Genomic DNA, 14,233 nt, shown 5'->3' on the forward strand with positions numbered 1-14,233 from the left:
TGTTATTGTTTTTGGTTAAAATTTTAAATTATCTTTGCACGCCATAGAAAAAGTTTGTGTGCGATTACCGTCAAAAATAAAGAAGCCGGTTTACCCTCCAAAAGTTAATATTATTTGAGTAATCTGTGTACATCTAAATATCAAAATGGTAAGAAATTATTAGGACAATTTATAATATTTATTTAATCATATTTTTACTGGTTTATATCCGTATTTTCAGCTATATTTACGTTTTAAACTTTCTTCAATTTTTTTAGGTTGCTATTATACGTTTTATTTACGTTTGTATATTTTGATGTTTCAGACGATCGGAAAGAATAATAAGATGTTACAACACATCAATTATCGCGTACGAATTGTCCTACAGGACTCTCGTACCTTTATTGGAACTTTTAAAGCCTTTGATAAACATATGAATCTGATACTCGGAGATTGCGAAGAATTCAGGAAAATCAAATCAAAAAACAACAAGTCGTCTGAACGCGAAGAAAAGAGAACGTTGGGATTCGTTTTACTTCGCGGCGAAAACATTGTATCTATGGCAGTAGAAGGACTTCCGCCACCGGAGGAAGGTTTACCAAGAGTGCCGCTCCCAGGGGCGACTCCGGGACCTGGATTAGGTCGTGCAGCGGGACGAGGGATGCCTGTAGGGTCCGGAGGAGCACCTGCGGGGCTCACTGGCCCCGCGCGAGGAGTAGGAGGACCCTCACAGCAGCACATGACTCCGGCGGGACGTGGCGGCCAGGTGGCTGCCCCTCCTCAGATGAGAGGCATGATGGGGGGCCCTCCCCCAGGCATGATGGGCATGCCCCCGGGCATGGGAGCCATGGGTCGTGGGGGTCCTGGAATGGGAGGCCCCGCTGTGATGCGCGGACCTCCTCCGGGTATGATGAGAGGAGGTCCTCCGAGACCTTATTGAGAGAATTGTTCATTGATAACCATTTCTGTGTAACCTAATGTGGGAGTTAAATCTTCATTGTATCGTTTATAGTGAAAAGTGACATTAATGTGATGTTTACATCATGTCAAAAAATTAGGAGAATGAATAAATCTTCTTTATTCTATTTATAAAAAGTACGAGTGATTTTTGTTACACCTGTTCGGCAGTACCTACCAATAGTGAATCTTCATCCCAACCATGAGTGAAAGCAAGACATTTTACATTGTTCTTCAGAGAGCCTCCATTCGTAAAAATCAAAAGTGGAACCTAAAGTTTTATTAGGCCAAACGATACTGATTTTGTTTTTCATACTTTTTTCGAAGCATTAAGGTGAAAATGACATCACAAATTATTCTAACAAGGATAATATTAGAATGCTCGCATGTTCTCCGGAGACCCAACGGCATTCCACTGGTTAAAACTGACCTTAAAGATGATTGAATCAATATCTATGAATATTTGTAATATAGTGAACACTCCCCGACATATTGATTTTTTAAATGTTGAAATATTTCAGGGTAATCTTTTTTGGTGTGTCTGTTACTGCAAACAAAAAGTAGAATTTTACTGTTTCTACTACCCTTTTCCAAGGGAAATTACCACAGGAATCTCCGAAATCAGCTTTTTAGAATTACACAAAAGCATATCTTTATTTCCACGACCATGTATACCACAAACATAAAATATGTGTTGTGTTGTGGTATGGTTTTGTGTATGACTCTAAAATCTGATTTCTGAGTTACCTAGTTACAGTAATTACCCCAGAATTTTATGTAATAGAGTTGCTGTGTATTATCTTTTAATTATCTTTCAACGATCTAATTTCAAATATATTTTTGTTGGATACTCACAGTGGATCAAAACCATTATTTGCAAATATATTAATACAACTTGTACTGAGCCCTTGTATTTTCATGAACTAGAGTGAATCAGTTGTTAATATTGCATTTTGCCACAAATAAACACGAAAACAGCAACAACTTAAAATCTTTAATATTTTGTAGTGTTTGGGAACAAACATTTTACTAACCATATCGATGGTTAACAGCTTATTTATCGTAACCAGCATTTTGGGAATTTTACAGAAGCGTCAAAAAATATTTTTAAGGCTTAGACATATTACACTATGTATCAATTCTTATTTGGGAGTAGCCTATACAGATACACTATAATCTTCCTCAGGAGAGGGGGTCAGATCAATTGGGAAACTGCTGCGGAATATCATTTCTTTGTATGGGATCTGTCACCTTGACAGATGACAGCCATTTACCATTTTCTTGAATAGATTCAACGAACCTATAGTTTTTATATTTTTACCAAGCATATTATAAAGCAACAGAGCTTTATAAGAAAAACTTCTTTGTCCAAATGATGTTCTGGTATTCACCGGCTAATACATTAAAGAAGAACCCAATCAAGTGTTTCGCACTTGTGATCTTTTGGCAGTATCAATGATGTTGAAAAATTTACAGAGAGCCTGTTTTATGTACAACTGCCATATTGACATTATTTTTAAACAATGGGTTGGTTACTCGAGATCTTAAATTTTCAGTTTAAAATATAATGTGTGAAAGAAAGAACATGCAAAATGACACCACAATTAATCCCATGTGTATGTACATATAACCGCATCCAACTTCATAACCTTAATAGTGCCAAATTATTAAGCAATATGATATACACATATATTTAGAAATAATTTGGAACCTGAACCTTGATTTATGAATATATTGAAAAAAGGATTTAAAAAATAATGAGCGGTTCTGTTGGTATGTATAATTTTTTTCATTTAATGTAACTAATATCTGAAAATTACTGCAACCTAAGCCGGACCTCATAGGGACAGTGCTGAGGAAGACTACCATTTGGGGGCTTAGGATCACAGGGGCCTAACTACAAAAACTGGTTAGGCTTGGCTTCGGTAATATCTGTAATCATATTTATTAGTGACACAAAGCTCTACCTCGTATATACAGCCATTTACGAAATACAGGTGGGCTTAAGAGCAAGCTACAAGCCAAAAATGTGTACATTCTTGGTATACCTTATATCGTAGGTAATAGGCATTAAAATCGCTTGACAAATGGAGTCTAGAAACGTTCGATTTCAAGCAAAAAACTGGTTTTTATTTATTTTGTAAATAATTTTATAAGAAAGCAAAAAAGTTAATCAAGTGAAACTATCACAGATAATCTTAGCTATAATACTCGTACTCTACTCAAGCGAAGCGATAGGAAAATCTTCAATTTATCTAAAGCATATTTTTTGGTATTCATAATGTACACCAATTCGTCATAAAGATTAATCAAAATAGTGATTTGGCATTAAGCTTCGCCTTAAGAGCATTCCAATGTTTGTTTGCGTTTATCTCAAAACTATGTTTTTGTAGATAGGCTCCTGTGATCCTTAACCCCCGCATTAACCTAACGTGTTCGGATGTAATGGCTTAACTTGTACGTTATTATTTAATTAATAACCCCACATTAATTTATTATTCTATATTATATTCCAGTCATCGATAGTTTCCGAGCTGTAGCATCAGAAAAATACATTAAATATCATTCAACCAATCATTCATAGTCCTAAAAATTTGAACATATTTTAATTTTCACAGGTAGGAAATGTATTATCAAAACCATCAACACGAAAAATGCTTTTAAATTTAAAATTTTGTTTATTAAAATACAAACGCTACAAAATACATTGATATAATATTTTTAATTGAATATGTCAGTAGCGGCATCGGTTATTGATAATAATATTATGGTATTTTGGAAAACTTACATCGTCAATTTTGTACACAACGCCTACAAAGTTCCGACAAATCAGTTTATATATTATCACAACAAATAATATTGATAAGACTTCAAAACTAACAAGAATTCATTTTTTTCCCTTTTTTGCAAATGTTTAAAAAATCGCCAGTCCATGCAAAACAGTAATATTAATTGTTCATAATAAACTAGTCGCAGCGAGAGGTCATACGACATAGTCATCGACGTTCATCCACTTCCTTCCCACACGACTTGTTTGAAAATGAAAAAGACAAGATACTAGAATGGTGACGTCACAGACGATCTTTCACTGAGACTAGTATACGTACATTATTTACCCTTTTAAAAGCTCTTTTATTCTCAAGGTTTATTAGGTAGGTAGATACTAGATACATCTTAATTCATAAAACAAATTATTTGATTAAAATGGACGTTCAAGGGTTAATAAAATCTCCATTATTTATCTAGTAATAAAATACTTGAATTATTAGTTATATTATTGCTGCTTGGCCTTCTAGAGTAAGTTGTGTATTACCTATTCCCACACTCAATATTGCATATTTTGTCCGATTGCAATAGTGGTAGACCCCATTGGGGCCAATGGCAACCGGTAGAGAAGAATTCTTGCCCCCACTTCACCCAGCAGATAATGATCTAATACCTGCTCTTCACTTATACCCAAGGGAGTCTGAGTGCGGAAGCATAGTTGACACGCTTGTTGGACTTTTCGTTCTTTGCATTGTCCTTTTGTGCCCGAGTCAAAGGATGCTCGGCAAACCATCAGATGAAGGGGTATTGGTAATGAATGAACAGCAAACACAGCCCCTCGACCAATCATTGTCCAAATTAAAGCAATCCGATACAAGAGTGAAGATGTAGCACTTGTGCTTTTTCACCCTGGAAAAGAATTGCTGAATAGGTCTGACGATTCGTAATTTGTAATTATCTAAAGCAGCGGTTCCCAATTAGTTTTTCCTAAGTAGTACCCCCTTACAGAAAGCGTCCAAACTCATGTACCCCTTGTAGCCATGACAAAAAACTAAAATGACAACTAAATAATAATGAAAATCACAGTATTGTTATTCAATGTTTGCATGAGCATACCAGTACCCCTTCAAGCAACCTCACATGCCTCTGGGGGTACGCATACCACTAATTGGGAACAACCAATCTAAAGACATCAATATCATGTAAATGACAATTCTTCGTCGATGTCTAATGGCAATAATTGCATTTGGGGTGGCACTTGACTCCATTAAGGCCGCATTGACAACCTGTAGAGGTGTCCCCCTTACCCCCGGGTCCCCAGCGCGGGCCGCGAGTGACCCAGCAGATCTCCGTCTTGCACATGCTGCAGCGGAGCCAGTCGCAGCCCCACTTCTTCATGAGAACGACCTGGCACGAGGGGCAGAGCATGGCCTCGCCCCGGCTGACCATCTCGTCCAACATCTGCTTGGTGGCACGTCCATTGGCCTCGCTGCTGCTGCTGGCTTGCTCCTGCTCATGTTCTTGGTATTCCTTGCAGTTTTTACCCTCGTGGATAGCCTGGAAAATATAATTATTTATTATAACCGACGGCTGATTTAATCCCTTGCTTGCCTACATGGTTTTCATCTTTTATGAAATTTTAAAGCAGATAATCGAAAAATAAACCAGTCGGTGTCATAATTTGTAAAAATTTATAATAGGAAAATAAACCTTAGTATAGGTAGGTTTTTTAGCTATGGCAATTTTACGAAATGATTTTATCAGTTTGTTTATTTGTTAGTTTTTTTTTTCTATGGTAACAATGGAAATATGTGAGATTTAGCGCTTTTTTTCAAAAATGAACAATGCAAAAATGAAGTCTTTACCTGACAAGTAAGGCAGTTAGTTTTCTTACAAACAGGACATTTAAAATGGTTAACATTTTCCTCAAATATGCACCATCCCTTGCAATCGGGAGATTTGCAGTGAAAAGCGTTTTTTATTTTATTTTCAGCAAAATTAACCGATTTTGCCAAATGCTGTTCATACATAGTTTTGTTCACTAATGCTTTTATTTCTCTTTCTTGAATCGTACTGTCACAGAAATACTCCTTGTCTCTGTAAGGACATTTTATTTCGGCCTCTTCGCAGAACTTGACGGTGTTTGCGAGACACTCTTTACAGAACGAGTGGAGGCATTCCCTCAGAGTGACCCCCGCGCCAGGTTTGCATTCCATCAGACAAACTGGACACTCGAACTGTTCGATGTTTAGGACTAAATCGGCGTTGTCCAAAGTAACGAGTTGTTGGTAATGCTCCTTGGCTTCAAGTGCTTTCTCGATCTTCTCTTCGGCCTTGTTTCCCGAGACGAGAGCTTTTCGCGCGCCACATGCGCTGCATAAAGGACTCAGCAAACTATTAATAAGCGTACATGACGAACAAATCCACGTCTTTTTAATTACATCTTTCAATGCTGGAGTCTCACTCTTTATTTTTATCTTGGAAGGACCTTGTGAAGCTTGTTCAACTTTGGCGATAGGGGTAACTATTTTTTTCGCTATCTGTTGATCAATATTCACGGTTAATGGATTTCGAGAACTTTCTGCTGTCTTCTCAACAGGTTTGGTGGTTTCGTTTTTCACTGCAACAGGAATCGTAGCAATTTCAATTATTTTTGGCGGGTTTTTATTTTCTTTTTCTGGTTGAACGTCTGGAATTAAAATTTGAGGTATTTTAATATGTATGGTAGGTACTTAACCCATATTTTATTAAACACGCTAAACTTGGTGCCGGAAAATTAGGGGAAAATATTGGTTAAAACCATATTAACGATGTCGAATAACCACACGAATTCTGTATTCTCCCTACCACCCCAACTTTCTATTACTATAATATGCAAGTTTGTTATACAAGTCTAAATATATTGTCACATGGGGAACTGAACCAACATTTCTTAGAATTTTCGAATCTGTAAATGGGATTGGCACATTAGGAGCCCCCCGCGTCGAAACAAACACCGGCTCTGTACGTACTTTTATAGATTATTAAGTTTATTTCAGTTGGTAGTTGGTATCTTTTACATGAAATATAAGCTGCGACAAGAGGTAATAAAACCTGATAATTAAAATAAAAATATCTTATCTCACCTGGTGCAACAACATAAAGAAACAGAGGAACATTAAAATCATTTCCATTGAAGTGGGCTAATGTTTGGTTATCATTTGTTGTGAGCTGTTTTCCTATAATCCACCTTTGAACCCCGGCAGGTATTTGCAGCTCTTCGAAAACTCGAACTTTAAGATCCGCTATCGTTAAATCTTCTTTGATTCTTATTGTAATAGGTCCTTGGTGAGAATACTGGTCCTCAATGTAAATTTGAATGCTGAAATCAAATAAGTAAGGAAATATAATATTATAGAAGCATGAAGCTATCTTGAGTACCTACTTACCGAATATAAAGTATAGCTTCGTATAGGAACTTAATTAAGGAGAAATATCTTGGACTGTGCATTGATAAACACCTAACTTTTAAACAGCATATTCAAGATATTAAAGATAAAATCACCCCCTTAATTAGCGTATTCAGCCGGATATCATATCTGTTACCAAATAAAATTAAAAAAGGTTTATATTATAGCCTCGTACACAGAGGCGGATTAACTGTTGAGAGCGCCCTAGGCAAGCACCTCATCGGCGCCCCTCTAGCGACCACATATTATAAATTTTAACAAGTACCTAAAGTAGCCGAATTTGTAGTTAGGTGGGTTTTACGTGAAAATAAAAATTTCGTGGGAGGGGGGGGGGGTGGCTAGAGAATTTCAAGAAAATAAAATTTGTCCCGAAAAAAAAAATTCATGGGGGGGGGGGGTGGCTAGAGAATTGTTTCTGTTGTCTCGTTCTGAGTAGCCTAAATGGCGATATATCGCCCTCGTTGGCAACACTGTTAGTGACATACTACCACTATTTTGAACTTCTTCGGTGTTCAAATTGACCAAATTGCTTAAAAACGAAAATTTGGTATAAAAATTGCTGTACGCTTCTCGTCTCTTTTGAAGTTCAACGACAAGTCTGTCTATAATTACTAAATATACTGTCACTCTAAATGTTTCCCGACCAGATAATGAAAAAGTAATATCTTCGGCAGATTCATCTGCTGTGAGTTTTCTCTTCCGTATCCTCTTGATGTCCTTTTCATATTCTCTGACTAATACGAATTCTAAGGCTTGCTCTTCATATTTATTAAAATTTTCCCTTTCTGAAGAAATTATTAGAATCAGACTGTCATACATTTGAATAACTGTACAAATATCAATATCAACGGACTGTAATTTTTTATTGGTTTTATTCATGTGAACTAAAATAAAACCCCAAAACACGATCATGAAAGCAGTTTCTAGTCGTTCTAATTTCAATCTTATGCCTTTAGCTTCACATACAACAGAACGTTTTTGCTCTGTATTGCTCTCGATAGCAATTAAAGCATTGCAAATTTCTGGAAATGACTCTTTCAAACTTTTGCAAGCATCTGCTCGAGCTGACCAGCGTGTGTCAGATGGATTTTTGACAGTAGTTTTATTTTTTTTATCATTACCTAGGATTATTTGTGCTTGTAGAGTTTGCCATCTTTGAGTTGAAGCTGTAAAAAATGTGTAGATTTCTTGAAGGAGACCAAAGAACCAACAAGCTTCTTGAGCGCATTCAGCGGCACATTCACCCACTAGGTTAAGCGAATGTGCAGAGCAGGGTATATATTCTGCTAGGGGACATAGTTCTTTTATTTTGGCCTGTAATCCATTGTAAATGCCTGACATATTTGCGGCATTATCATACGACTGGCCTCTACAGTCTAATATATTAATTTCAATCATGTCCAATGTTTTAATAATAGCATTTGCTATGTCTTGTGATTTGTGACCGACATTTGCGATAAACTTAAGAAAACGTTCAACGGGCGTACCGTCGGTTTGAATGTATCGGATCACGAAAGTTAATTGGTCAATGTGGGAAATATCTGGTGTTGAATCCAATATTATTGAATAATATTTTGATATCTTGATTTCATGTTTTATTTGTGTTAATATTTTGTTTGCCATCAATTCAATAAATTCGTCACACGTTGTAGAACTTAAGTAATTGGTATATCCCTTTCCCTTGCCGCCATATTGAGCAATATGTTTACTTAAAAACGGATCAAACTCCGCTATGAGTTCCAGCGTCATTAAGTAATTTCCGTTATGAAGAGAGCCAAGTTTTTCGTCATGTCCTCTAAAAGGTAAACCACGCGATGCTAAAGATTTTACAGTGGCAACCACTCGTTTTAAAACTTCACGCCAATAAGTCATCTCTTCTAGAAATTGAGTGGCGAGCTCATGATCGACACGACCGTCAATGTTAGATCTACGTTGCAAGCTCAAAATACATGTTTTATGTTCACATGAGTTTTCGTGGCTTTCTAATCTATTCGATGCGTTCTTCCAATCATTAAAACCAACATCTTGTTTTCCAAAACTAGTTCCACCACCGAATAATAAACAAGGTCCACAATAAACTTTACCTGTGCTTGGAGAGTAAATAAGCCATTTCCTTGGAAGTTTTTCTCTATTTAACAACTTTCTTTCAAACATTGTTTTTGTTAAAAAACGTGAGATTTTATCTTCATATATTCTCTTACTCAATGAAAAATCTGCATTTTGATTTTGATTAAATCCATTAATTGCAATGTATTCTTGTGTTTCGTTATTGATATCCCACTTGACTGGGTCACATCCCACGATAAACAGTCTATTTTGCGACTGCCTCACAACTTCTACGGCTGACGGAGTAGGCAGCATGGACAAATCGTGTTGTTTAGAACTAGTAGGAATTTCACATTGAATAGACTCGGTAGAAGACGCACTGTGAATTGCGTTAGAAAATTCCGAATCATCACTTTTTAATTTAGAAAAAAATGTCTCAATATGTTTCGTATGCTTTATAATATTTTGATTTTTTTCTTCTTTTTCCTTAGCCTTCCTTTTATAAGCTGCACCACTAGGTTTCTTCTTCAATTCACTCATTATTTGGGTAATGAACTAAAACGCAATGTACTAATTAATTCACACAAATACCGCTGCGAGTACGTAATCAATAGAAGCGCGCGTAACCGGCGACATCCAAGCTGAAAGTGATGAGTGTGACTGTCACCCCGTCATCCGTTCGGAAGTCCGGTGCCGGCCGCTTAGCCCCTGCCCCCGCTGCGCCCTTTGCCCTGCAATCTAGCAACGCCCGCGAACGAATCCACGAGCGAGCGGTCTTCTATTAAAAAATCATGCGATGGAGGCATGGAGGAATAATCAAGAAGGCGAGTATGCTTTGGAAGCTCTGCATCTCTACAGAAGTAAATAATCTTTTATATTGTGTAAGCAGGTGCATACTAACTTACAAAATTAAGTTTATATATATATTTTTTTTTAATTCTAGGGGCGCCTGCCGGCGCCCCTTTGTAACTGGCGCCCCTAGGCACGTGCCTACTTTGCCTTAGGGTTAATCCGCCACTGCTCGTACACTCACATTTAAACTACTTGGTTGAAATCTGGGGAAATACATGTGAAACATATATAAACGAACTACAGGTAACACAAAACAAAGTAATCAAAAAACTATTTCACTTCAAATCTAGAACATCAACAAAAAAATTATATATGGAAACAAAACTATTAAAATTAAGAAAATTATATGAATATAATATACGTCTTCTTATTTACAAAATAAATAATAAACTCATACATACAAATACAGAACTCATTAAAACGTCCCAAGTACACACACACTTTACACGGCAACACGATAAAATACATTTAAACACCATACATACTCATTATGGCAAGCAATCCATTGGTTACGAGTTACGAGGGAAGCAACATATACAATTGCCTCCCAGACGAAATTAAAAATGAAAAAAGTATAGGTACATTTAAAAAAAAAATTGCTCAGTTTTATGCTCAATCAACAAAACAATGAAAGTGAATAATATCAGTGTGTAATATATTTATGTGTAATATATATGTTATTTCTAGTTAAATAAGTGAAAAATGTAATTTTCTTTTATCTAGAATAAAAAAAAATAAAAAAATAAAATAAAAAAATTGGCATGACTGTATATGGAATTAATATTTACCTTTTAATATTGATTTCTTTGGCATGAATTGTAGCTGTACTTGTGACAGAGCAGTTGACTTTTAATAATGCTAAATCTTTAGCCAATTTAGCAGCCAATAAGTCATCTCCTTGAGCAATTGCAGTTTCCAACTTTTTCAACAGCAGTTTCGTGTTTCCGTTGTTATTGTTTAGTTGGTCGACTAGTTTAGGTTTGGGGAAAGCATTTCTGCTTTCTTGAACGTTGATGTAAAGAGCGTTTGATAAAATATTAACAGCTTCGTCTTTCTTTTTAGTTTCGAGATCAGTAGACTTTTTAATGTTAGCAATTTCTCCTTGTTTGGTTTTGTTTCCCAAGACCTCTTTATTTTGTTTATTTGCTAAGAATTGATCAAATTTCTTAACCATACAATTCGTTTGAGCTGAACTACTAACTTTGATAGATACCGAATCCTTGGGAGCTATCGCATTATTTTCTTCAGGGATTTTTTTTGTTTTGCAATCTACTACGATAGGTTTGTTTTTTAGACTAACTATTTCTTTCGAGTCCGACGTATTTTTTTTTGTCGTAATAATATTACTGCTTGTTTGCACAGGAATTACGGGAATGCTTTCTGGTTTTATCATAGATAATAAATCCACAAGGTTGCTCTTATTGTTTTCAGTATTTTGTAAATCTTTAGATGCGCTCTGTAAAATAGTTGGGCTAGGAAAAACAATAGGCTCTTTTCTCATTTGTACATTAGCAATACTGGTAGGTTTTCTCACTTCTGCATTAGCAGTACTAGCCACGTCTGTTACGGAAAGCTTGGTAGGTTTTGGTCTTTTTGGTAAAGAATTTTTCATTTCTTTTAATAGTTCCCGCAGTCTATGTTTTTCCTCTGCATCAGTAAGTTTGGGAGCATTATTCAAATCATTTTCCTTGATTTCGGTTATTTTTAAAATTGGCGGTGGTGATGAAACTTTATTTTCGATAAAATTAAAATTTTCAATTGCTGAAAAAACCTCCGCTTGGAATGATTGCGAGGCTTCAAAATTTACGGGATTTTTTTTCGTTTCAATTTCTTTTTTCACCTCTGTTACTGAGGTAGATTGCAACTGAACGTTTATACAATGAATGCATTTATTTCCCGAAGTTATATTCTCAAGTCCACAAATGCTACAATACTTTTTAATTTGTTCCTTTGCATTATCGATGATAGACTTCGTATTATTCAGAAACAGATCATTTTTCTCAGACTTTTCGGGTAATACGTTGTCAATGTGTTGTTTCCTTGCCAATAATCCCAGAGGAGATTTTGGCTTTCCATCATCGTTTGCAGGATGGACATCCGTTGCGTTTGTGAGGGCATTAAATTTGTTAATGAGATCTCTAGCGGAGGAGGGTTTGTTAAGGTTTTCTTTTGCATTTTCAGGACGGTTTTCCAAATCTTTTTTGTGATGCTTAATTATTTCAGCAGCTTCTCTATCCAATTCGCTTATGTTTGGAAGGAGACAAGATGCTCGTTTTTCTTGTTTTATTTCTCCTTCAGGGTTGTCCCCTGGAACTTGTTTCTTGTTTTCAAATATACGCGAACATCTAAAAAAGCCTATTTCTGGATATTCGTGTTTGTTTTTTTTCTTTGTGGAATTGTTCTTAACGTTTTTATTTTTTGATTTAGTTTCTACGGATTGCCGTCTGTACCACGGTTTCGGGGACAGTTCCGATTGTGTGATAAACGAATTCTTGGTTTTTTCCATATCCAGTGGAGTTATTTTATTTTTACTTTGGTTTGTCGTTTTATCTTCTGGTTGAGGCAAGATAATATTAGTTGCAGTAATATGACTGCTGTAGAAGATTTGCTTCGGGGGAGCGGGGGCTTGTCTTTTCTTTCTGTATGTTTTTGTAAAGTCTATATTGTTGGCCGGGGGTTGCGGTGCCTTTCTCTTTCCCTTTACGTGGCAGTTTATTGCTTTAGCGTCTTTAGCAGACAGACTGGCAGTTTTTCTATTATCATTAAACATTATTTCATAATCACCCTTTCTGGCTACCGCGGGTAGACTGAAGGTGTCGTATACTTGTACGTAATTAACATTCTCAGCGTGAACTACTTTCTGGTGGGGTAGTAGTATGGTGTCTACTTTGCCCCCTAAAGTTCCGCTAGAATACAAACTGTACTTTTTCCTGAGGCTTAAGTTTTTGTCCAGGTTTCTTCTCCGATTCCTCTCCCCTATGAGTCGGTGGTATGTCTCTGTGTATGGCCCCGAGGCGATGAACTTCTCTGGCTGGCAAGCGTCTCCGTAGGGCTTGTAGATGTCAGCTGGCAAGAAGGCGAAGCTGGCCACTGTGGCCGTGCTGGACGCAGAACTGTCGTCTCCCGAGTCGGAGAGGGAACTCGTCTCCCCTCCTTCATTCCTTTGAGAATTTTCCACTTTTTTGAACCAATTGAGAAAAGATTTAAATCCTGTGGATCGTGGTCTTTGTTCCAAGAGGTGTTTAGAATTATTCACGAGAAAGTTTTCCCGCTTACTTCCAAGAACAATTTGCTTATCGATGTCTTTGGATATTTCGGTTTGCATCTTTCACACGATCTATTATCGATTGTATATTTTCCAAAGTAAGACCGTTAATCTAAAAAGCAAAAATCAATAAATAATTACTACTGTTCGAAAGTAAAGAATTACGCAAGTAGGAAATACAAGAAATCATATTTTATATTAAAACTATGAGACGTCGACACTAAAAAGAGCAAGAAGTAATGAACTGTTAACTCTTTTATGTAGGTACCTGGGTAGTACCTATCTATCTTCGAACATCAGACACGATCAGATAGTGTAGAAGAGATTGAACATAACACATCATCTCCTTGTGTTTATGATACAAGAATAGCACCTAACTTAATTTCATTCATTAAATATTAGAAATTAAATCTATGAATATGTAGGTACGGTACATACCTATATATAATATTAAAACTTATAAGAATTGTAGATTAAAACTGCATTTTTAAAGTCAATATAGTGGGCAAGTAATAAATAATAAACACAAACGAACCTCGTTTTTCTTGATCCTTACGAATGTAGTGATACTATGTCTATTTAACATTTCTTTGTAAGAAGCTGCAGGATTATACTCAGTGTGAAATTCACCGAAGAACACATCACATTTTCCAACGCACTGAGAACTTCATGACTTTCGTTACACAAAGAGCTGAGATTTTCAGTCTGACACGAGATTATTTTACATGATTCAGTCACTATTTATAAAACTATCTGTTGCAATGTCCACTCTGAACTATGAATCTTCAATCATAATAAATACATAATTGAGCGTGCAATACAATCGGAAGACACCGAAAAATTGTGAGATGAAATGACGGTCGTGTATTTTATAATTGGAGAAGAAAATTTGTTAAAATTAGATCATATTCTTGTTCGC

At 36.2% G+C, this 14,233-nt stretch overlaps 2 protein-coding genes across 2 annotated transcripts; one reads left to right on the plus strand and one right to left on the minus strand.

Moving 5' to 3' along the window:
* Positions 1–39: 39 nt before the first annotated feature.
* Positions 40–1,074, plus strand: SmB (small ribonucleoprotein particle protein SmB). Its single transcript, XM_089651575.1, has 2 exons — positions 40–148; positions 305–1,074. Exons 1-2 carry the CDS (start codon positions 146–148, stop codon positions 917–919), a joined length of 618 nt encoding a protein of 205 aa, XP_089507701.1. The 5' UTR covers positions 40–145; the 3' UTR covers positions 920–1,074.
* A 155-nt stretch (positions 1,075–1,229) lies between these two features.
* Positions 1,230–14,233, minus strand: LOC149424453 (uncharacterized). Its single transcript, XM_089651574.1, has 5 exons — positions 13,850–14,233; positions 10,838–13,426; positions 6,828–7,063; positions 5,568–6,391; positions 1,230–5,259 (listed from the first exon to the last, which is right to left on the minus strand). The coding sequence occupies exons 2-5, from the start codon at positions 13,372–13,374 to the stop codon at positions 4,930–4,932; spliced, it is 3,927 nt and encodes a 1,308-aa protein (XP_089507700.1). The 5' UTR covers positions 13,375–13,426; positions 13,850–14,233; the 3' UTR covers positions 1,230–4,929.

This window comes from Hesperophylax consimilis, chromosome 4, assembly GCF_061612785.1.
Source record: "Hesperophylax consimilis isolate HC1 chromosome 4, BYU_Hcon_1.0, whole genome shotgun sequence".
NCBI classification, from domain to species: domain Eukaryota; kingdom Metazoa; phylum Arthropoda; class Insecta; order Trichoptera; family Limnephilidae; genus Hesperophylax; species Hesperophylax consimilis.